The sequence below is a fragment of the Xenopus laevis genome, chromosome 3L, assembly GCF_017654675.1.
Source record: "Xenopus laevis strain J_2021 chromosome 3L, Xenopus_laevis_v10.1, whole genome shotgun sequence".
In the NCBI taxonomy this organism is placed as follows: domain Eukaryota; kingdom Metazoa; phylum Chordata; class Amphibia; order Anura; family Pipidae; genus Xenopus; species Xenopus laevis.
Genome location: NC_054375.1, coordinates 7,057,898 through 7,080,823, shown reverse-complemented (window position 1 = coordinate 7,080,823; position 22,926 = coordinate 7,057,898). Strand labels below are relative to the sequence as shown.

The following is a 22,926-nucleotide window of genomic DNA, read 5'->3' as shown; positions in this document are numbered from 1 at the left end:
TGCGTCCGTCTCCTCCCCTTGCGTCCCTCTCCCCTCCTTGAGTCCCTATCCCCTCCTTGCGTCCCTCTCCCCCACTTGCGTTCCTCTCCCCCCCTTGAATCCCTCTTGCCTCCTTGCGTCCGTCTCCTCCCCTTGCGTCCCTCTCCCCTCCTTGAGTCCCTCTCCCCCACTTGCATCCCTCTCCGCCCCTTGTTTCCGACTCCCCGGGGTCCATCAGGTTTTCTTCTAGTATCTGCTGGTCCAGTTTGACCCTGTTTAAGTTTAGCAGCTCTTCAGTCTGGAATTCAGTCAGTGATGTGAATGAGACTGGAAGATGAACAGGAGAGGAGCTGAATCGAAATATATGGAATAAAATGCAACAACAAAACTGTAGCCTTACAGAGCAATCTTTTTTCTTTTTTTGACTGCCAGGGTCAGTGACCCCCATTTGAAAGCTGGAATAAGGCAGAACTAATTTCAAAACTCAAAAATGAAGACCAACTAAAAAAGTTGCTAAGTACAAAGTATCAGAATGCAGGGATCAGAGGAATCCCCAACCAGTGGTGGAACTACCGGGGGAGCAGGGGGTGCGAGTGGGCCAGGGCCCGCACCCCCTCAGGGCCCCCCGGCAGTCCACGCAGTCCGCACGCCGCTGTGCGGTGCATATTCCCGGACAGTTTCCGGGTGTACGGAGGGGGGCGGGGGCCCGGCTGTGCGTCCTGCGCCAGGGCCCTCCCCCCTCTAGTTATGCTTCTGTCCCCAACCCAGGACCAGCCAGATCTCAGATCAAGGGATCAGGGATGTGAAGGATCAGCAACTGGAGGGAGTCAAGCCCAACCAAGGACCAGATGACGAGGGCCAAGGATATGTTGGAGTCTATCCCAGGGCTCTGATCTGCCTGTCTGGGAAAAACTGATGAAGTTTGATGGCTCTTGGGAAGTTGTTACCAACTTAGGTCTGGGGATAAGTATTGTGGGACACAGAATTTACAAAAAAAACAGAAAAGAAGCACCAGTGTTTTTATAAAGAATAAATAATTGTGCCCCATGGTTTGTGGGAAATACCAAGTTTCTTTTCTCCTGTTACTTTCAGTTTCTATTCTCTTTCACTCCCCAGGAGGAGGGGGAGGAGGAGGAGATGGATAGAGCTCGGAAGTCAGAATCATAATAAGTGAATAGACTGCTGGGAAGCAAGAGACAGGCAAGGGGCAGAGAGACGGGCAAAGTTACTCTGGGGATAATACAGAGCAAGGACGGAAGAATCAACGGATCAGAAATAGAGACATTGTGGCAGGGAAAGAAGAAATAACTGCAGAGAGCGAGTAGTGAATGCAGGGAGAGGAGGAACAGAAGAGGAGGGAGGAAAGATCAAACATAGACAAGTAAAAAAGGAATCAAGGACAGGAGAGTCCTGGAGATCTGGAGAAATCCAGGGAAAGCCACGGAACCAATACAGAAAGAAAAAAAGAAAAGAAATTAAAAAACAAAAAAAAACAAACCTGCTATACAGAGAGACGGAACAAGGCTGCAGGGGGCATCACCATCATTTCACATGTGGACAAATCAGTTGATCATGGTCCACACTGCGCGACTGTCTCGCCGGCTTTGTTCAGCAGGGGGCAGCATGGAGCTGGGGCAGCTGGGCCACTCACTGGGGCTAAATGGCCAGCAACTGGAGAGACTGGTGGAGGTGGAGGAAGGCCGCAGCTTGGTGTTGCGGGTCCAGGAAGGTGACCAGAAAGTGGCTGTGTATCGCAGTGATTTGCGCTTATGCCAAACCCCCAAATGTGCCGGGGATTGTGGTCAACTCCATCTGTGCCGCTTCTACATACTGGGCAGCTGCAACAGGTGAGTGGGGCCAGGGCTATGGGCACTGGATTGCTGCCAGCCAAGTCCTCTATTTGTATTAAATTGTATGTGCCACTAACTGTGTTACCAACGGCAACAGTAACACTTTACATAAGTGATGCCCAACCCGCTGCTGTTGTGGAATCAGAACTCCCAGCACCCACTGACAACCGTGGAAGTGCTGGGAGTTGTAGCTCGACAACAACTGAAGGGCCTGGCCTGGCATTTCTACTTTGCACAAGGCGGGAGCTGGCTTTTGCTTCAACAGTCAGAACCAGTAGTGCAGGAAGGAACATGATATTAATTAATCAGTGGAACCAATGTTGGAACTTGCTTAGAATTACGATTTCTTTTTTTTTTTTTTCAAAAAAGGCATCCGACCCTTTCTTAAAGCTTTCTAATGTATCTGCCTGTACCACTGCTTCAGCTTTCACTGGTACCTTTAAATTAGGGATACACTGAATCCACTATTTGGGATTCGGCTGAATCCCCGAATCCTTTGTGAAAGATTCAGCCGAATACTGAACCCGAATTTGCATATGCAAATTAGAGGAGGGAAAGGAAAAAGTGGAAAACATTTTTTTACTTTCTTGTTTTGTGACGAAAAGTCATGTGATTCCTTCCCCCCTAATTTACATATGGAATTTTCAATTCGTACAAGCACAAAGATTCGGAACCGAAACCTGGATTCGGCGTATGCCTACTTTAATTTTCTCTGCCCTGGTGGATCTAAAAAAAAAAAAAAAACAGCTGATAAATAGACCTAGAGGCAAATGAACTTCTGCTACATTGATCCAAGAGCCAGAACCAGCAGTGCAAAACTTTGAGAGACATTAAAATCTTTAAATGATTGTATATTGGAATATTATATGGACTTATTCTTTCACTAGGGTTATTTCCCCTTTAAAATCACATTGCCAATGCCGAAGGCCACAAGGAAATCTCTTACCGAAACTGTTTGATGTTTATAGTTGCAGTTAGTTGCTAGGTGCCGCTGAAAACAATGTCTGCCCTGTAATAGCTGTGCGGTTCTGCCCCAATGGGACTGATTTACGAAACACGTTTATGTTTAAAAATACCCTCCCCCTCCAATCAGAATCTGTGATCGCCCAGCTCCCTAAACAGCACTATATCCCCCCCTTCTGATGTCTGATAATAATATCCCCCAATCTAAACTGTCCAGCTAACAGCTGGGGGAAGGATTAAGCCCACAAGCATAAAGCAGAGTGAAGGATCACAGCTCCATGAAACATAATATATTTGTAATCACTGTTTTGCCTCTGCAGATCCCCTTGTAAATTTAATCACTGCATCCGAAACGGCCACAACCTCTCGGTGCTTCAGAAATTTCATCTGGACTCTATGCCCATCGATGAGCTGCGGCAACTTCTGTTACAGAATGACCCCAACCTGCTGCCTGATGTAAGTACATTGCATGGAAGAACTTTATGGCAATTTCTGCCTGAAATTGTTTAAAGGGGAAATAAAGTCTCTCTTTTTTAAAAAAAATTTATGCAATATAATCCCCTAACAAAGAGCACCCTCTTAGTTTCATCTCTCATACAGAGAGATCCCATAAAATTATGGCAGCATAGGTATTCCCTGTACTAAGCACAATTCAGCAGGAACAGTCCCCTAAGTTTGCTCATAGTCTGTACAGAGAGATCCCATAAAACTATGGCAGCATAGGTATTCCCTGTACTAAGCACAATTCAGCAGGATCAGCCCCTAAGTTTGCTCATAGTCTGTACAGAGAGATCCCATAAAACTATGACAGCATAGGTATTCCCTGTACTAAGCACAATTCAGCAGGAACAGTCCCCTAAGTTTGCTCATATTCTGTAGAGAGAGATCCCATAAAACTATGGCAGCATAGGTATTCCTCTGTACTAAGCACAATTCAGCAGGAACAGCCCCTAAGTTTGCTCATAGTCTGTACAGAGAGATCCCATAAAACTATGGCAGCATTAGTATTCCCTGTACTAAGCACAATTCAGCAGGAACAGCCCCTAAGTTTGCTCATATTCTGTACAGAGAGATCCCATAAATCTATGACAGCATAGGTATTCCTCTGTACTAAGCACAATTCAGCAGGAACAGTCCCCTAAGTTTGCTCATATTCTGTACAGAGAGGTCCCATAAAAGTATGGCAGCATAGGTATTCCCCTGCACTAAGCACAATTCAGCAGGAACAGCCCCAAAGTTTGCTCATAGTCTGTACAGAGAGATCTCATAAAACTATGGCAGCATAGGTATTCCCTGTGCTTAGGGTTGCCACCCGGCCGGTATTTTACCGGCCTAGCCGGTAAAATACCTGTCAAGGCCGGGGCCGGATTTACAAATTTACCGGCAATGTAGCTGCCGGTAAATTTGTAATACGATCAAAAGGAGCCCTCGGCCTGCCCCCAATCCCCTACAATTTACCTTTTTTTTTGCCTCTTCTAGCGTCCGCGGGTCTCTGTTGTGTGGCCACGCCCCTTTTGACATCACGTCCGCCCCTTTTGATGTCACACCCGCCCATTTGAGGCCCCGCCCCCCAGCAGCCGGTAAAATTTTTTATAAAAGGTGGCAACCCTACCTGTGCTAAGCACAATTCAGCAGGAACAGCCCCTAAGTTTGCTCATAGTCTGTATAGAAAGATCCCATAAAACTATGGCAGCATAGGTATTCCCTGTACTAAGCACAATTCAGCAGGAACAGTCCCTAAGTTTGCTCATAGTCTGTACAGAGAGATCCCATAAAACTATGACAGCATAGGTATTCCCCTGTACTAAGCACAATTCAGCAGGAACAGCCCCCTAAGTTTGCTGGGGATTAATAAGAAGTGTAACCATTTCTCCCTCCTGTGTCTCAGATCTGCTCACATTATAATCGAGGAGACGGGCCCCACGGTTCCTGCACGTATAAGAACAAGTGCAACAAGCTGCACGTGTGTCAGCATTTCCTGCAGGGAGACTGCAAGTTTGGGGAGAAATGCAAGAGGTGCCATGACCTCAGCGAGGAGGAGACTTTAAAGAAGCTGACAAAGTGGCAATTAAGCGACAGCCTTTTGCCGGGGCTTCTAGAAACCTACACGAATGCCCATACCCTCAAGAGCAGCTGTGATAGACCCCCACGAAATGTTGTAAAATCAGCAGAAAAAAAGAGTAAGTTTGGCTTGTTGTCAGTTGGAATCCTTTGTATTGATGAGAAAGTCTTCCCCGCTGTCCTTTAACAGGTTCCCTATAGCAGTGACAGCACAAGACTAGACTGTTCTGACCTCTGCTCTCTCGCTGCAGCCAAACCCGGACCCTCTAAGTCTGGAACATCCCAGGAAATAGAGGAGATCTGTCTGTACTTTATCCGCAACAGCTGCAGCTTCAAAGGTGAGAGTTTTATGATCATTTTGTACCCCCCTTACCTACAGCATGTCTGTATCAGGGTCCCACACCTCTACTGCACTCACAGCCCACAGATAAGTATTAGCCACTCTAAAAGCCTTTACCTCTCTGCCATCTAAGCTTTTATCTGAACTTCACCTCTTTATAATACATTAGAGCCATAAACTATATTTATCCTTATCATTTACAGTAGGGGGTACATTACCCCTTATAATACATGAGTTATACTCAGAGATCCCTGTATAACTCAGCCTGCAGCCTTGTGCCTTTATATGGTCACAGAACAACCCCTCAGTGACTTCTAATATCCTTATCATTTACAGTAGGGGGTACGTTATCCCTTATAATACATGAGTGATACTCAGAGTTCCCTGTATAACTCAGCCTGCAGCCTTGTGTCTTTATATGGTCACAGAACAACCCCTCAGTGACTTCTAATATCCTTATCATTTACAGTAGGGGGTACATTATACCTTATAATACATGAGTGATACTCAGAATTCCCTGTATAACTCAGTCTGCAGCCTTGTGCCTTTATATGGTCACAGAACAACCCCTCAGTGACTTCTAATATCCTTATCATTTACAGTAGGGGGTACTTTGTTCTGAAAGCATTTCTGTTTCAGAAAAATGCGTGCGGGAACATTTCCACCTGCCCTACCGATGGCAAGTCTATACCAATGGCACCTGGAAGGACTTGGATAACATGGAAATGATTGAGAAATCATATTGTGACCCCAACAGCAGGTACTGCTGAACCCCCAAAGTATTCTCCATTAACAATCATAGAACTATTGGAAAAAGCATACATTTTAGCTCCAACCCAAATGTATTAATGCAAATAAGGAGTGTTCTGGGCACACAATAAGCCATACCCTCATACTGTACTGTCTAAGGGAATCAATATGGCACCTCCTCCCATATGTATAAATACAAATATACAGAGAAGGAATGTTCTGGGCACACAATAAGCTATACCCTCATACTGTACTGTCTAAGGGAATCAATATGGCACCTCCTCCCATATGTATAAATACAAATATACAGAGAAGGAATGTTCTGGGCACACAATAAGCTATACCCTCATACTGTACTGTCTAAGGGAATCAATATGGCACCTCCTCCTCCCATATGTATAAATACAAATATACAGAGAAGGAATGTTCTGGGCACACAATAAGCTATACCCTCATACTGTACTGTCTAAGGGAATCAATATGGCAAAACCAACCTCACTATTGTTTCTTCCCAGAGCTGTGTTGGTGAATTTGGACTTTGAAGCCATGACTTACCAGTCCAATAAGGTGAAACGCCTTTCCACTCCATCCTCAGCATCGAAACCTCCGCACTTTGTCTTCACCACAGACTGGAAATGGTACTGGATGGATGAATACAACAAGTGGGTCGAATACGGGACAGAGGTGAGACCCGTTTAAAGGGAAAGTAAACCTTTCTTAAGACTTGTGGCTGTTCTTTTGTAGGCCCAGGGACCCCTCTCATCCCGTGCACCAAGGGCCTTGCTAGCAAGAAATTAGACTAATCCGAATGTTTCTTTCTCCGTACAGAGTGACCGCCATGCTAATTCCACCATCTGCAGCAGTGACCTGGAGAACTTCTATCAGTCTAACCAAACAGCGGATGTCAAATTTAAGGCTGGAAAACACAAATATTCACTGAGTTTTAAAAGTGTGTTCTCTTTGCAGATCCAGCCTTGCATGAAACTACATTGTTCTTAAGTTGGCTAACACATCAGGGTACATGACTTCATCACTCATCTAGTGATGTCACTTAGTTGGGTCTCGCCATCTAGAAAGGGGCAAAATGAAACCATATGGGTATGGCTTCTGCAGGAACAGCCCCTAAGTTTGCTCATAGTCTGTACAGAGAGATCCCATAAAACTATGGCAGCATAGGTATTCCCCTGTACTAAGCACAATTCAGCAGGAACAGCCCCCTAAATTTGCTCATAGTCTGTACAAAGAGATCCCATAAAACAATGGAACATAGGTATTCCCTGTACTAAGCACAATTCAGCAGGAACAGCCCCCTAAATTTGCTCATAGTCTGTACAAAGAGACCCCATAAAACAATGGAACATAGGTATTCCCCTGTACTAAGCACAATTCAGCAGGAACAGCCCCCTAAATTTGCTCATAGTCTGTACAAAGAGACCCCATAAAACAATGGAACATAGGTATTCCCCTGTACTAAGCACAATTCAGCAGGAACAGCCCCCTACGTTTGCTCATAGTCTGTACAGAGAGATCCCATAAAACTATGGCATCATAGGTATTCCCTGTACTAAGCACAATTCAGCAGGAACAGTCCCCTAAGTTTGCTCATAGAATGTACAGAGAGATCCCATAAAACTATGGCAGCATAGGTATTCCCCTGTACTAAGCACAATTCAGCAGGAACAGCCCCCTAAATTTGCTCATAGTCTGTACAAAGAGATCCCATAAAACAATGGAACATAGGTATTCCCCTGTACTAAGCACAATTCAGCAGGAACAGCCCCCTAAGTTTGCTCATAGTCTGTACAGAGAGATCCCATAAAACTATGGCAACATAGGGATTCCCCTGTACTAAGCACAATTCAGCAGGAACAGCCCCAATATTTGTTCATAGCCTGTACAGAGAAACAGTAGAAAGCAAGGCACTGGCACACAAGGCTGTTGTAGGTAAAACCTTGCAAATGTTTTAAGTGCAATTAAAAAATTTGCAAGGTTTTACTTGCAACAACGGCCTTGTGTGCCAGTGCCTTGCTTTCTACGGATTATTAGAGATTGTCGTTATCTCTATCACTGAGCACCAAGCAACTCTACCTCTACACTTATTTGATAAGCACGGGTGTACGAGAGCTCTTCCTTTTCTGTACAGAGAAGCACCATGGGGATTTCCCTTTAAAGTAACATTAAGTGGGGGGTTGTAGTTGTACAGGGCTGCTCTTACATTTGAAGAATGGACAGACGGCACCCTCCAAGGTCTTCCATTTAAATTCTGTATTTTCTACCCCACTTATTGCTATCTATAAAAGAACCCATGCTACTGCAAGGGGCTTCCAGTCATGTTATGGGTATATAACGCCAGCCCCTCTGTAAAGAAGCCTCATTGAGACTGCTCTCCTCCCATAGTCCTAAAACAGTCCAAGTTTATTAAACCATTCTTCACCCTAATTCAATATTAATTATTAATCTAGGGCTATATTTACTCTTTAAAAGGGGTTGTACACCTTTAAATTAACTTTTAGTATGATGCAGAGCGTGTTATTTTGCTTTTTATTCAGCAGCTCCCCAGTTTGCAATTTCAGCCATCTGGTTGCTGGGGTCCAAATTCCCCTAGCAACCATGCACTGGTTTGAATAAAAGACTGGAAAAGAAATAGGAGAGGCCTGGATAGAAAGATGAGTAATAAAAAGTAGCAGTAACTTATTATAGTATTTGTTTTTTGATGGGGGTGGGCGACCCCCATTGGAAAGCTGGAAAGAGTCGGAAGAAGGCAAATAATTCAAAAACAATAAAAAAGAAAAAAATGAAAGCCTATTGAAAAGTTGCTTAGAATTAGCCATTCTACGACATACTGAAAGTTAACCTGAACCACCACTTTAAAGGGCAATTAAAGGTATGATCTTTTCATTATAACTAATCTTTTCTATTTTAGGTTTCAGCTCACCTTTGACTTCATGTATGAGACCATGTATGATTGGATTTCATTTTTTACTATTTGTGTTATTTGGCTTTTTATTCAATAGCTCTCCAGTTTGTAATTTCAGCAATCTGGTTGTTATAGCCCAAATTACCCTAGCAACCATGCATTGATTTGAATAAGACACTGGCATATGAATAGAAGAGGGCCTGAGTAATTAAAAATAGCAATAATGATACATTTGTAGCTTTACAGAGCACTTGTTTTTTAGATGGGGTCACAGACCCCCATTTGAAAGCTGGAAACAGTTGGAAGAAGAAGGCAAATAATTATAAAAATTAAAAAATGAAGGCCATTTGAAAAGTTGCTTAGAATTAGCCATTCTATAACATAGTAAAAGTTAACTTTGAGGTGAATCATACCTTTAACAGCTTAAAAACCAATAAAAAGCTCATACATATTTCCCAGATATTACATATACAACCTGTCTGTTGTAGATATGGTGCAGAGGAACTTGCAGTATGAGACGAAGAGGAGGGTCTGCAGGAGGCCCGTGTTTGTATCAGGCAAGGATGTGAAGAAGAAGAGATCCAGGTGGGTTGGGATAGAGGAAGTGGATTTATAACCTCTCTTTCCTGCTGAATTGGGTCATAGGTTGAGCTTAGACTTCAATTGTGGGTTGTGATCCAATTCCTCCTGTGTTACAGCACATCAGAACCCTCAAAGGAGGATAAAAACACACCAGAACATTGGGACAAAGGGCAGACGCCGGACTTAGGATACAAGGTAAGTCACATGATGATCCCATGACCATCCTAATTGTCCTCCTCTATTGACTCTTGAGTCTTTGTTGTCCCATCTTGATATTTTCTCTGTGTCCTTCACAGTTGGTTCTGCTCTCTCCGTTGTCTGAAGAGTACAGCAAGATAGAAGCCATGTTTTGTCGTACATTGAGGACTATCCGCATCCACAGCATCGAACGCATTCAGAACCTGGCACTCTGGGAGGTCTATCAGTGGTGAGTGAGACGCAACTTCTATAAAAACAACTCAAGGTGGAGTTGCTGGAGAAGAACTGGATGTTTATCGATTATACAGAAAAGGTTAGATGCCACCATGGGGAGATATCTAAGGTGGGTTTGTCTACACAGGCAAAAGGAGCAGATGAAGAAATTAAACGAGGGGAAAGACCCAGAGGAGCGTCAACTTTTCCACGGCACCAAAGTCAAACTGATCGATGCCATTTGTCAGCAGAACTTTGACTGGCGCATCTGCGGGGTTCATGGAACGGCGTATGGGAAAGGTGAGGAATAGCATCTGTGCCCAACATTTCAAAGGCAGGGAGCATAGGCAGAGACAGTTGTTGATCTTCATGAGCCTGAGGTCAACGTTCCCTTTAATTGTACTGATCTACTGATACTGAGTGTTTCCTCCCCTACAGGCAGCTATTTCGCCCGAGATTCCTCGTATTCCCACAACTACTGCAAACGCTCGAGTTCCCAAGCAAACATCATGTTCGTGGCCCGGGTGCTAGTGGGGAATTTCACCCGTGGACACTCCTCTTACCTGCGACCCCCTTCCAAATCTGAATTTCGCTCCACCTCCTTCTATGACAGCTGCGTGGACAGCAAGAGTAACCCCTCGATCTTTGTGATTTTTGAGAAGCACCAGATCTACCCCGAATACCTGATCAAGTACTCTGATAAATGAGATTTAATCTCTGAGCACGGACAGATTAGATTGTCACCCCTTTGAACCCAATCCCTACATTTTAAGGTTCTATGGTAACCAATGTTTTTTTGGGGGAACTTGCTGTGTGTCATGGGGGATGCTGGAAGTTTAGGTTAAAGGAGAACTAAACTTTGAAAATGAATGTGAAATGAAAGTGGGGTACTACTGGGGAGAAGGCATATTCAAGGGCACAGATCTTCCCTGCTAAAGGGCCATGGTTGCCGTGTGGTGGTACAGAACCCCCAAAACATAATGTGCAACTTTTATGCCCTACTTTTTTAGGTGAGCTTTAGTTCTCCTTGAAAATATTTGCAGGCCTAAACCAAATCCAGTAATATTACTAGGTTCCCAAGAGATCAGCCTAAAGGACCCCAAACATACCAGACTGGTCTGCCCTGGCTTTCTAGCTGGTGGCACCTAAACCCTATTGCTGTGTGGTCAATGTTGCATTCAGTTTCTATTATTTCAAGTTCAATTCTGCTTGATTCTCCATCTCAGCGCCTCTGTGCCATGATATTTGCTAAAGTTTATATTTTGTTTTTTAGTGCCAGGAGAATTTTCTAAACTACTAAGGCTTTATTGGACTGTGCAGGTCAAACTACCCTCGTCTAATTTGTTCACCATTTACTGACTCGATTTTGGTGCAAATGATGAGCAATCCGCCCCGTTCTAAGTCACTACAAAGTCAAGGACAATAAATAGCACCAGGATGGAGGTGTAACATTTGTAGCGCACAACGGAGGTACTGCTAATATAGGCAGAACACGTAGTCATTGTGATACAGGTTATTGACAATGCGCCATCTAGTGGCTGGAGGTCAGCACTGAGCACTGTGTAGATTTAAAGCATTTTTGAGGTCTGGCTTTACTGAACCCAGGGAGAATTCTTTAACACAATAAAAAAAAAAAAAAAGCACTGATTTAGTAAATGTATGCCAAATTGCCTTAATATAATATTACTGTAATACTGATTTAAGTTTATTAAACCAGTATACTAAATAGCATTGTGCGCTTTGCTTTTCAGCTTTGAATTCTTGCTAATAAACATTTTTGTGCTATATGTACCTCTGTATATTTCTGTCCTTTGTTATTTGCAATGATTTCCTGGCACTTTCATTGTAAGCTGCAATCAGAGTGTTTAGTCCCACCCACTGCTTGAGTCACAGGCTTCCTGTCCCTTCCCCCTCAAAGTGTTCTAACCCCACACACTCCTTGGGGCTCATTTATAAACACTGGGCTAATTTGCACCTGGGCAGTATCCCATGGCAACCAATCAGAAGCCTGCTTACATTGCTCAAGCTGCAGCTGGCTGAAAAAAGCCACTCACTGATTGGTTGCTATGGGTTACTGCCCAGGTGCAAATTTTCCCAGTGTTTATAAATGAGCCCCCTTGAGTTACAGAAACCCTACCACTTCCCTCACAGTGTTTGAGTGACACACACTCAGACAGACACACACTCAGACACACACTCACAGACAGACACACACTCAGACAGACACACACAGTCAGACACACACAGTCAGACACACACTCACAGACATACTCAGACAGACACACACTCAGACAGACACACACTCAGACAGACACACACAGTCAGACACACACAGTCAGACACACACTCACAGACATACTCAGACAGACACACACTCAGACAGACACACACTCAGACAGACACAGACAGACACACGCTTGAAGACACACTCAGACAGACACACACTCAGACAGACACACTCAGACAGACACACACAGACACACTCACAGACACACACACTGAGAGTTGACTTGACAGTCAGACACACACTCACAGACACACACTCACAGACACACACTCACAGACATACTCAGACAGACACACACTCAGACAGACACACACTCAGACAGACACACTCAGACAGACACACGCTCACAGACACACACTCACAGACACACACTCACAGACACACACTCACAGACACACACTCACAGACACACTCACAGACACACACTCACAGACACACTCAGACACACTCAGACAGACACACACTCACAGACACACACTCACAGACACACACTCACAGACACACTCACAGACACACACTCACAGACACACTCAGACACACTCAGACAGACACACACTCAGACAGACACACACTCACAGACACACACTCACATACACACACTCACAGACACACACTCAGACAGACACACACTCACAGACACACACTCACAGACACACTCACTGAGAGTTGACTTGAGTGAGCACTGAGCAGTCAGTGAGTGAGTTAAACTTTACCAAATAGATGGAGGCGCAGCAGAGCAGCAGTCAGTCTGATCTTGATGAACTGTGTGATGTCTCCAACCAACACAAGCACACACAGTCCCCAGCCAGTTAAGGGGGGGAGAGGGGTCGTGCTGTGGGGCAGTACAGCAGCAGCAGCAGTAGTCTCTCTCTCTGTCCTGGAGGCTGGAATGATGGCTGCCCATTTGGGGATAGGCCAGTAGGGTTCAGTGGTGGGCTGGGCCAATCGGATTTGGGGGAGGGCGGGCCAATTGGGTTCAGAGGAAGCCGGAGCCAATTAGGTTTGAGGGCGGGCTGGGCCACCCACTGCTGGAGTCCCAGACTCTGTTCCCAATCCCCTCATAGTGTTCAAGTTTCACCCACTGCTGGAGTCCCAAACTACCAGCTTCCATCAGAGTTCTAGTCCCACCCATTGCCCCCTATAAGCTGTGTTTATTTCTTAAATGGAAATATGTTTTATTTCATTAGCCAAACATTTTATTTTTGGATTTACTTTCCCCTTTAGGGTATGAAATGAGTGAGTAACACAAGCTGCATTTGCTTTGTCAGTTTTATTTGTGCTGTTTGGTGGGGAACAGAGGTGATTTCATTGATGTGGACTTTGGATGTTGCGCAGCAGCCACAGCAGCAGATCACAGCGTCTCATGGCTCATGGGAGTGGGGACCCCGCAGGCTCCTCAGTGGTTTAACTGCGATAATCTGTAAGAAAGAAACCAGAATCAGTGTGAGACTTCAGTTCAATCAGTCACAGCTACAAGTAAATCCAGAGTTGTACAATAGCGCCCCCTAGTGACAGAGCTGTTTGCTACAATCTATGTCTCTATGCTATAAATGTATATATAATGCTTGCTACTGTAGCTCCCCTTCCTTATTTTATTTCTGACTCCTGAAAAATGTAACATGACTGCATGACTTTTTCAGGAGTCACAACCACCAGTGCAGAGAATAAAAAGGGAGAGACTGGGACTCATCACTATTGAGGCAGACATTTCAAATGTACAACTGACAAACGGTACCAATGAGGAGGCTGCTGCAGGAAAGCACCGAAATCAACCAAAAATGGGCTTCAAACCCTAAATAAAGGGAAAACAAATCTACACTACAGACTGGGTACATCCTATAGCTGTGATCTGAGATTTCTGTATCTGCAATACAAGCAGCTCTAGGGAGAAACCTGTCTATAAGAAACATACCTGAGCCATAGTCTCTTGCCATCATTCTGGTGAGATCAGATCTTCTGGCTGTTCTGGTTCTGGCCCGTCTGGCTGTACTGGTTCTGGCCCGTCTAGTGGTACCAGTTCTCCTCCTGCGGCGCTGAGCACGGCTACGGTGAGCTGCACTTTGGCTGCGCCTTCCTCTCCGGTTGCTCATTGGCCTCCTTGCCCTGGTTCTTCTGGACCCGCCACTCACTTTGCTCATTTTCTGGTTTTGGTTCTGACAAAGAGGCTTCTGGGTCTGAGGGAGTTGCTGGAAATGCTCGGCAGGTAAATGCTCCTCTGTAACAGTTGTGTCACTTGTCAGTTAATGATGTCACCCACACTAAAGTCACATGGGGCCCAATAAGTGTATATTGGACCGTACCAAATGTGGGTGAAAGCACCTAGTCTTGGCATTAAGGTACTGGATTCTACGGCATATAACCCTACTATTACTCTACTATGACTTACTAAAATATATCTGGACAACTCCCTGTGTACCCCAATATTTTATAAAGGTTTAAAGCATGCTGTCAGCTGTAGTTAAGCAACATTAGCCCCTCCATTTTTGTGCCAAGCAAATCCCCTCTGCCAAAGGTTTTTGTCTATAGCACCCCCAGTTCCCCTATAAAGCACCCTCCTCTATTTCAGTAATGTCCCTTTAGTGCCCGGAGACCAAAAATGCATAATATAACTGTAATGTATATGCTGCCATAGTTTTATGGGATCTCTCTGTACAGACTATGAGCAAATTTAGGGGACTGTTCCTGCTGAATTGTGCTTAGTACAGGGGAATGCCTATGCTGCCATAGTTATTATTTGTGTGTGTTTTTTTTTTTTAAATTTCATTGTTTGTTCAGCAGCTTTCCAGTTTGGAATTTCAGCAGCTATCGGGTTGCTAGGGTCCAAATTACCCTAGTAACTAAGGAGTGATTTGAATGCATTGAAGAAGTCTGAATTGGAAGGTAAGTAACTAAAAGTAACACTAACAATAAAATTGTAGCCTCAAAGAGCATTTGTTTTTTTGGTTGCTGGGGTCAGTGACCCCCATTTGAAGCGGGACAGCATCAGAAGAAGAAGGCAAATCATTCAGATACATGTAGTCATTGTGATACAGTTAGTGATATTTCGCCATATTTGCTTAATTGTTCTATCAGTTATGTATATGACAAACGGGAAATAATCTGTAAAAAAAAAAACACTCCGGATGGGACTGGCCTTTCAGTTAACTTTTATTTTGATGTACAGAGGATTGATCTGAGATTGATCTGATGCAATATGTCTGCATTTTTTTTATTATTTGTGTGTGTGTGTTTTTTTTTTTAAATTTCATTGTTTGTTCAGCAGCTTTCCAGTTTGGAATTTCAGCAGCTATCAGGTTGCTAGGGTCCAAATTACCGTAGCAACTAAGGAGTGATTTAAATGCATAGGAGAGGTCTGAATAGAAAGTTAAGTAATTTAAAGTAAGAAAAACAATAAAATTGTAGCCTTGCAGAGCAATTGTTTTTTTGGTTGCTGGGGTCAGTGACCCCCATTTGAAAGCTGGACAGCATCAGAAGAAGAAGGCAAATCATTCAGATACATGTAGTCATTGTGATACAGTTAGTGATATTTCGCCATCTAGTGGCTGGAGCTCAGAACTGATTACTGTGTGGATATACAGTGAAACCTCAATTTAAAATGCTGGAGTCACTGTGGACTGGACTGGTGGTAAAAAGCAGCCCGGGCAAAAAAATCAAAGCAGCCCACATGTAATCATGTGATTATCTTGTACAGATCCACTCATATATTGGGGTAAAACTGCAAAAAAATGATGCGCCTAAAGAGCTGCTTTTCTCACTTAAGTGGAATTCATGTAAAATATGTTAAAGATTCTGCAGCCTTGTGCCTTTATATGGTTACAGAACAACCCCTCAGTGACTTCTAATATCCTTATCATTTACAGTAGGGGGTACATTATCCCTTATAATACATGAGTGATACTCAGAGTTCCCTGTATAACTCAGCCTGCAGCCTTGTGTCTTTATATGGTCACAGAACAACCCCTCAGTGACTTCTAATATCCTTATCATTTACAGTAGGGGGTACATTATCCCTTATAATACATGAGTGATACTCAGAGTTCCCTGTATAACTCAGCCTGCAGCCTTGTGCCTTTATATGGTCACAGAACAACCCCTCAGTGACTTCTAATATCCTTATCATTTACAGTAGGGGGTACATTATCCCTTATAATACATGAGTGATACTCAGAGTTCCCTGTATAACTCAGCCTGCAGCCTTGTGCCTTTATATGGTCACAGAACAACCTCTCAGTGACTTCTGATATCCGTATCAGTTACAGTAGTGGTACATTACATATATAACGAGGAGTGAAGCCGCAGTTTTCCCGCACACTATTTGTATCCTGGGCTGAGCTAGAAGATTATAGGTGTCGTGTGAGCCGGGCACAGAGAAGCCTGGGCACTGAGCAGTGGCGTAAAGAAGGCACCTGGTGACTCTGCAGTGCGGAGGTGGTCCCAGGCCCTTCAGGACAGGAATGGACAGAACTTCCTCCCCACCCCCACTGCGGGGGCCTTAATTCCCTCACTGAGTACTCCATGCTGAGCTGGGACACTCACTCAGCAGCAGCACAAGAACAGAAGTGAGGAGTGGGAGGGGAAGTGCCAGGATGGGATATAGGATGGAGGACCGGTCCTAGAGCCCGCCGGGTGTAATGAAAAAACTTCGGAGGCAATCAGTGCTGTGTTCCAGGTGAGGAGCGGCCCATTTCAACAAACTATAGAGCGGCCCCTCGTGCATTTGCCCGGAAGAGAAAGATTGCCAGTCCGGGCCTGAGTCACAGACTCCCTGTCCCTTCCCCTCAGAGAGCTTTAGTCCCACCCACTTCTAGAGTCACAGACTCCCTGTCCCTTCCCCCTCATAGTGTTTTTGGTCCCACCCACTCCTAGTCACAGACTCCCTGTCCCTTCCCGTCAGAGAGTTTTAGTCCCACCCACTTCTAGAGTCACAGACTCCCTGCCCCTTCCCCCTCATAGTGTTTTAGGTCCCACCCACTCCTAGTCACAGACTCCCTGTCCCTTCCCCTCCGACTGTTTTAGTCCCATCCACTTCTGGAGTCACAGACTCCCTGCTCCTTCCCCCTCATAGTGTTCTAGTCCCACCCACTGATAAGAGTCAGACTCCCTACCCCTTCCCATCATTGTGCTAGTCCCAACCACTGCTAGAGTCACAGACTCCCTGCCACTTTGCCTAACAGTGTTCTAGTCCCACTCACTGCTTGTGTAACAAACTCCCTATCCCTTTCCATCAGAGTTGAGTAGTCCCACCCACTGCTTGAGTCACAGACTCTTTGCCCCTCCTACTATAAGTTTCCACCAGAGTGATTTAGTCCCACCCACTGCTTGAGTCACAGACTCCTTGCCCCTCCTACTGTAAGTTTCCATCAGAGTGTTCTCGTTCCACCAACTGCTGGAGTCCCAAACTCATTGCCCCTTTCCCTACCAGCTTCCATCAGAGTTCTAGTCCCACCCATTGCCCTCAATAAGATGTTTATTTTTATATTTATATTTTTGGATTTACTTTCCCCTTTAGGGTATGAAATGACTGAGTAACACAAGCTACATTTGCTTTGTCAGTTTTATTTGTGCTGTTTGGTGGGGAACAGAGGTGATTTCATTGATGTGGATTTTGGATGTTGCGCAGCAGCCACAGCAGCAGATCACAGCGTCTCATGGCTCATGGGAGTGGGGACCCCGCAGGCTCCTCAGTGGTTTAACTGCGATAATCTGTAAGAAAGAAACCAGAATCAGTGTGAGACTTCAGTTCAATCAGTCACAGCTACAAGTAAATCCAGAGTTGTACAATAGCGCCCCCTAGTGACAGAGCTGTTTGCTACAATCTATGTCTCTATGCTATAAATGTATATATAATGCTTGCTACTGTAGCTCCCCTTCCTTATTTTATTTCCTACTCCTGAAAAATGTAGCATGACTGCATGACTCTTTCAGGAGTCACAACCACCAGTGCAGAGAATAAAAAGGGAGAGACTGGGACTCATCACTATTGAGGCAGACATTTCAAATGTACAACTGACAAACGGTACCAATGAGGAGGCTGCGGCAGGAAAGCACCAAAATCAACCAAAAATGGGCCTCAAACCCTAAATAAAGGGGAAACAAACCTACACTACAGTCTGGGTACATCCTATAGCTGTGATCTGAGATTTCTGTATCTGCAATACAAGCAGCTCTAGGGAGAAACCTGTCTATAAGAAACATACCTGAGCCATAGTCTCTTGCCATCATTCTGGTGAGATCAGATCTTCTGGCTGTTCTGGTTCTGGCCCGTCTGGCTGTACTGGTTCTGGCCCGTCTAGTGGTACCGGTTCTCCTCCTGCGGCGCTGAGCACGGCTACGGTGAGCTGCACTTTGGCTGCGCCTTCCTCTCCGGTTGCTCATTGGCCTCCTTGCCCTGGTTCTTCTGGACCCGCCACTCACTTTGCTCATTTTCTGGTTTTGGTTCTGACAAAGAGGCTTCTGGGTCTGAGGGAGTTGCTGGAAATGCTCGGCAGGTAAATGCTCCTCTGTAACAGTTGTGTCACTTGTCAGTTAATGATGTCACCCACACTAAAGTCACATGGGGCCCAATGAGTGTATATTGGACTGTACCAAATGTGGGTGAAAGCACCTAGTCTTGGCATTAAGGTACTGGACTCAAGGGTATATAACACTGTTACTCAACTGTGACTTACTAAATATATCTGGATAACTCCCTGCTTACTCCAATATATTATAAAAGGTTAAAGCATACTGGGAGGAGTAGTTCAGCAACATCAGTCCCTCCCCTTTCATACCCAGCAAATCCTCTCTGCCAAAGGGCTTCTGTATATAACACCCCCATAAATCCTCTATTTCAGTAAGTTCCCTATTGTGCCCGGGGGGCCCAAAACTGTACAATGGAACTACAAGTTTCACATGAAGATACACAAGAACACACTCACTGTATAGAGATTTTTATTTACATAGTATTATAAATGCACACAAAGTAATTTCCATATTTACTATTAATGCCCCAGAACAGTGGGACAGAACCATTGAAAAGGCATAATACTAAGAGGAAGATCCTTAACATGCTCAGTTTCTATGAAACAACAGGAAATTACACTGTTCCTGCTGAATTGTGTGTTATGGGATCTCTCTGTACAGACTATGAGCAAACTTAGGGACTGTTCCTGCTGAATTGTGCTTAGTACAGGGAATACCTATGCTGCCATAGTTTTATGGGATCTCTCTGTACAGACTATGAGCAAACTTAGGGACTGTTCCTGCTGAATTGTGCTTAGTACAGGGGAATACCTATGCTGCCATAGTTTTATGGGATCTCTCTGTACAGACTATGAGCAAACTTAGGGACTGTTCCTGCTGAATTGTGCTTAGTACAGGGAATACCTATTCTGTCATAGTTTTATGGGATCTCTCTGTACAGACTATGAGCAAACTTAGGGGACTGTTCCTGCTGAATTGTGCTTAGTACAGGAGAATGCCTATGCTGTGCTCTTATTCCTACTTGTGGGCTTGACTCCTCCCACAGTTTAGTCTCTGGGGGACACAGAAGGTTTTGCATATTTTGTAATATAAATCCTATAATTAAGTTATAATAATTATATATATATATACCCCACCCCAGGTCTGAATCCATTTGCCTCTATGTAGCAAGAGATAGTCCAATGATGGTGGGGTTTACCTATAAGTATTTTGATATTTGCTTAATTGTTCCATCAGTTATGTATATGACAAAGGGGAAATAATCTGTAAAAAAACACTCCAGATGGGACTGGCCTTTTAGTTAACTTTTATTATGACGTACAGAGAGATAATCTGAAACAGTTTGCAATTGCTCTGCGTTTTTTTTTTATTATTTGTGTGTGTGGGGTTTTTTTTTATAATTTTGTTTTATAATTTTCATTGTTTGTTCAGCAGCTTTCCAGTTTGTTCAGCAGCTATCAGGTTGCTAGGGTCCAAATTACCCTAGCAACTAAGGAGTGATTTGAATGCATAGGAGAGGTCTGAATAGAAAGGTAAGTAACTAAAAGTAACACTAATAATAAAATTGTAGCCTCACAGAGCATTTGTTTTTTGGCCATTGGGGTCAGTGACCCCCATTTGAAAGCTTCACAGCATCAGAAGAAGAAGGCAAATCATTCAGATAGTGATACAGGTGAGTGATAATGCGCCATCTAGTGGCTGGAGCTCAGAACTGACTACTGTGTGGATATACAGTGAAACCTCAATTTAAAATCCCCTGATTTTCAGTTTTCACCACATTTTACGCAGCTTTTTTTGTGGTGCCACCAATATATAATACATAATGTATTTCCCTAATGTTGGTCCCCTGAAAAACTTAAACTGGGGGTTCTACTGTAAATCACTTCTGTGGTCTGGCTTTTACTGAGCTCAGGCAGAATTGTGTAACCCAGTAAGAAACAGTGTTTGTTTAGGGGGTTCAGTAAATCTCTGCTATTATTGGGGGGCTGCAAATGAGAACAAATTGGGGCTCATTTATCAAAACTGGGCAAATTTGCCCATGGGCAGTTACCTATAGTAACCAATCAGTGAGTAGCTTTTTAAAGCCAGCTGCAAGTAGAACAATGAATGCAGCTATTTGATTGGTTACCATGGGTTACTGCCCATGTGCAAATTTGCCCAGTGTTGATAAATGGACCCCAGTGTCTTAATACAAGTTCAATTCATGCAAGAGATTCCTTTGTATTATAATGGTAATAATGTACTAAATATCACTGTGTGGTCTGTATTTCATCATTGAGTTCCTGCAAATAAATTATTTTTTTCTATATGCACCTTGTTTTATTTCAGTCCTTTGCCATTTCCAATGATTCCTTGTCCCTATCACTGTAAACTGCTGTAGAGTGTTCTAGTCCCACCCACTGCTGGAGTCACAGACTCCCTGTCCCTTTCCCTTAGAGTGTTTTAGTCCCACCCACTCCTAGAGTCACAGGCTTCTTACCTCTTCCCCTCAACTAGTCCCACCCACTGATAGAGTCAGACTCCCTACCCCTTCCCATCAGTGGTCTAGTCCCACCCACTGCTTGTGTAACAAACTCCCTAGCCCTTTCCAACAGAGTTGAGTAGTCCCACCCACTGCTTGAGTCACAGACTCCTTGCCCCTCCTACTGTAAGTTTCCATCAGAGTGTTCTAGTCCCACCCACTGCTGGAGTCACAGGCTCCCTCCCCCTTAGGGTGTTCTAGTTCCACCCACTGCAACAGTCCCAAACTCATTGCCCCTTTCCCTGCCAGCTTCCATTCTAGTCCCACCCATTGCCCTCTATAAGATGTTTATTTCTTAAATAGAAATATATTTTTCTTTCATTAGGCAAAACTTTATTTTTGGATTTACTTTCCCCTTTAGGGTATGAAATGACTGAGTAACACAAGTTGCATTTGCTGTCAGTTTTATTTGTGCTGTTTGGTGGAGAACAGAGGTGATTTCATTGATGTGGACTTTGGATGTTGCGCAGCAGCCCCAGCAGCAGATCACAGCGTCTCATGGCTCATGGGAGTGGGGACCCCGCAGGCTCCTCAGTGGTTTAACTGCGATAATCTGTAAGAAAGAAACCAGAATCAGTGTGAGACTTCAGTTCAATCAGTCACAGCTACAAGTAAATCCAGAGTTGTACAATAGCGCCCCCTAGTGACAGAGCTGTTTGCTACAATCTATGTCTCTATGCTATAAATGTATATATAATGCTTGCTACTGTAGCTCCCCTTCCTTAATTTATTTCCTACTCCTGAAAAATGTAACATGACTGCATGACTCTTTCAGGAGTCACAACCACCAGTGCAGAGAATAAAAAGGGAGAGACTGGGACTCATCACTATTGAGGCAGACATTTCAAATGTACAACTGACAAACGGTACCAATGAGGAGGCTGCTGCAGGAAAGCACCGAAATCAACCAAAAATGGGCTTCAAACCCTAAATAAAGGGAAAACAAATCTACACTACAGACTGGGTACATCCTATAGCTGTGATCTGAGATTTCTGTATCTGCAATACAAGCAGCTCTAGGGAGAAACCTGTCTATAAGAAACATACCTGAGCCATAGGCTCTTGACATCATTGTTGCGAGATCAGATCTTCTGGCTGTTCTGGTTCTGGCCCGTCTGGCTGTACTGGTTCTGGCCCGTCTAGTGGTACCAGTTCTCCTCCTGCGGCGCTGAGCACGGCTACGGTGAGCTGCACTTTGGCTGCGCCTTCCTCTCCGGTTGCTCATTGGCCTCCTTGCCCTGGTTCTTCTGGACCCGCCACTCACTTTGCTCATTTTCTGGTTTTGGTTCTGACAAAGAGGCTTCTGGGTCTGAGGGAGTTGCTGGAAATGCTTGGCAGGTAAATGCTCCTCTGTAACAGTTCTGTCAGTTAATGATGTCACCCACACTAAAGTCACATGGGGCTCAATGAGACTCAATTGGACTGTACCAAATGTGGGTAAAATCACCTAGTCTTGTCATTAAGGTACTGGATTCAAGGGCATATAAACCGTATATAATATTGTTACTCAACTGTGACTTACTAAATATATCTGGATAACTCCCTGTGTACTCCAATATATTATGAAGGGTTAAAGCATACTGGGAGCTGTAGTTAAGCAACATCAGCCCCTCCATTTTTGTGCCCAGCAAATCCCCTCTGCCAAAGGTTTTTGTCTATAGCACTTCTAGTACCTCTATAAAGCACCCTCCTCTATTTCAGTAATGTCCCTTTACTGCCCGGAGACCAAAAATGCATAATATAACTGTAATGTAAATGCTGCCATAGTTTTATGGTATCTCTCTGTACAGACTATGAGCAAAC

The 22,926-nt window shown here is 44.2% G+C and overlaps 2 protein-coding genes and 2 long non-coding RNA genes across 4 annotated transcripts; 1 reads left to right on the top strand and 3 right to left on the bottom strand.

Annotated features, from left to right (window-relative positions):
* Positions 1–771: 771 nt before the first annotated feature.
* parp12.L (poly(ADP-ribose) polymerase family member 12 L homeolog) lies at positions 772–11,640 on the top strand. Its single transcript, XM_018240842.2, has 12 exons — positions 772–1,826; positions 3,113–3,248; positions 4,681–4,972; positions 5,105–5,191; positions 5,833–5,953; positions 6,459–6,627; positions 6,772–6,892; positions 9,349–9,445; positions 9,559–9,637; positions 9,739–9,869; positions 10,002–10,153; positions 10,292–11,640. Exons 1-12 carry the CDS (start codon positions 1,531–1,533, stop codon positions 10,558–10,560), a joined length of 1,950 nt encoding a protein of 649 aa, XP_018096331.1. The 5' UTR covers positions 772–1,530; the 3' UTR covers positions 10,561–11,640.
* A 1,755-nt stretch (positions 11,641–13,395) lies between these two features.
* On the bottom strand, positions 13,396–14,831 carry LOC108704372. The gene is made up of 2 exons (XR_001933578.2): positions 14,053–14,831; positions 13,396–13,558 (listed from the first exon to the last, which is right to left on the bottom strand). It is a non-coding gene; the product is annotated as an uncharacterized LOC108704372 (long non-coding RNA).
* Positions 14,832–17,685: 2,854 nt separating this feature from the next.
* On the bottom strand, positions 17,686–18,630 carry sp4-c (sperm-specific basic nuclear protein). Its single transcript, NM_001087761.2, is given in 2 exon segments — positions 17,686–17,843; positions 18,338–18,630. Coding segments are annotated over 2 exon segments (240 nt in total). The 5' UTR covers positions 18,564–18,630; the 3' UTR covers positions 17,686–17,829.
* A 2,880-nt stretch (positions 18,631–21,510) lies between these two features.
* On the bottom strand, positions 21,511–22,926 carry LOC108704350. Its single transcript, XR_001933574.2, has 2 exons — positions 22,171–22,926; positions 21,511–21,676 (listed from the first exon to the last, which is right to left on the bottom strand). It is a non-coding gene; the product is annotated as an uncharacterized LOC108704350 (long non-coding RNA).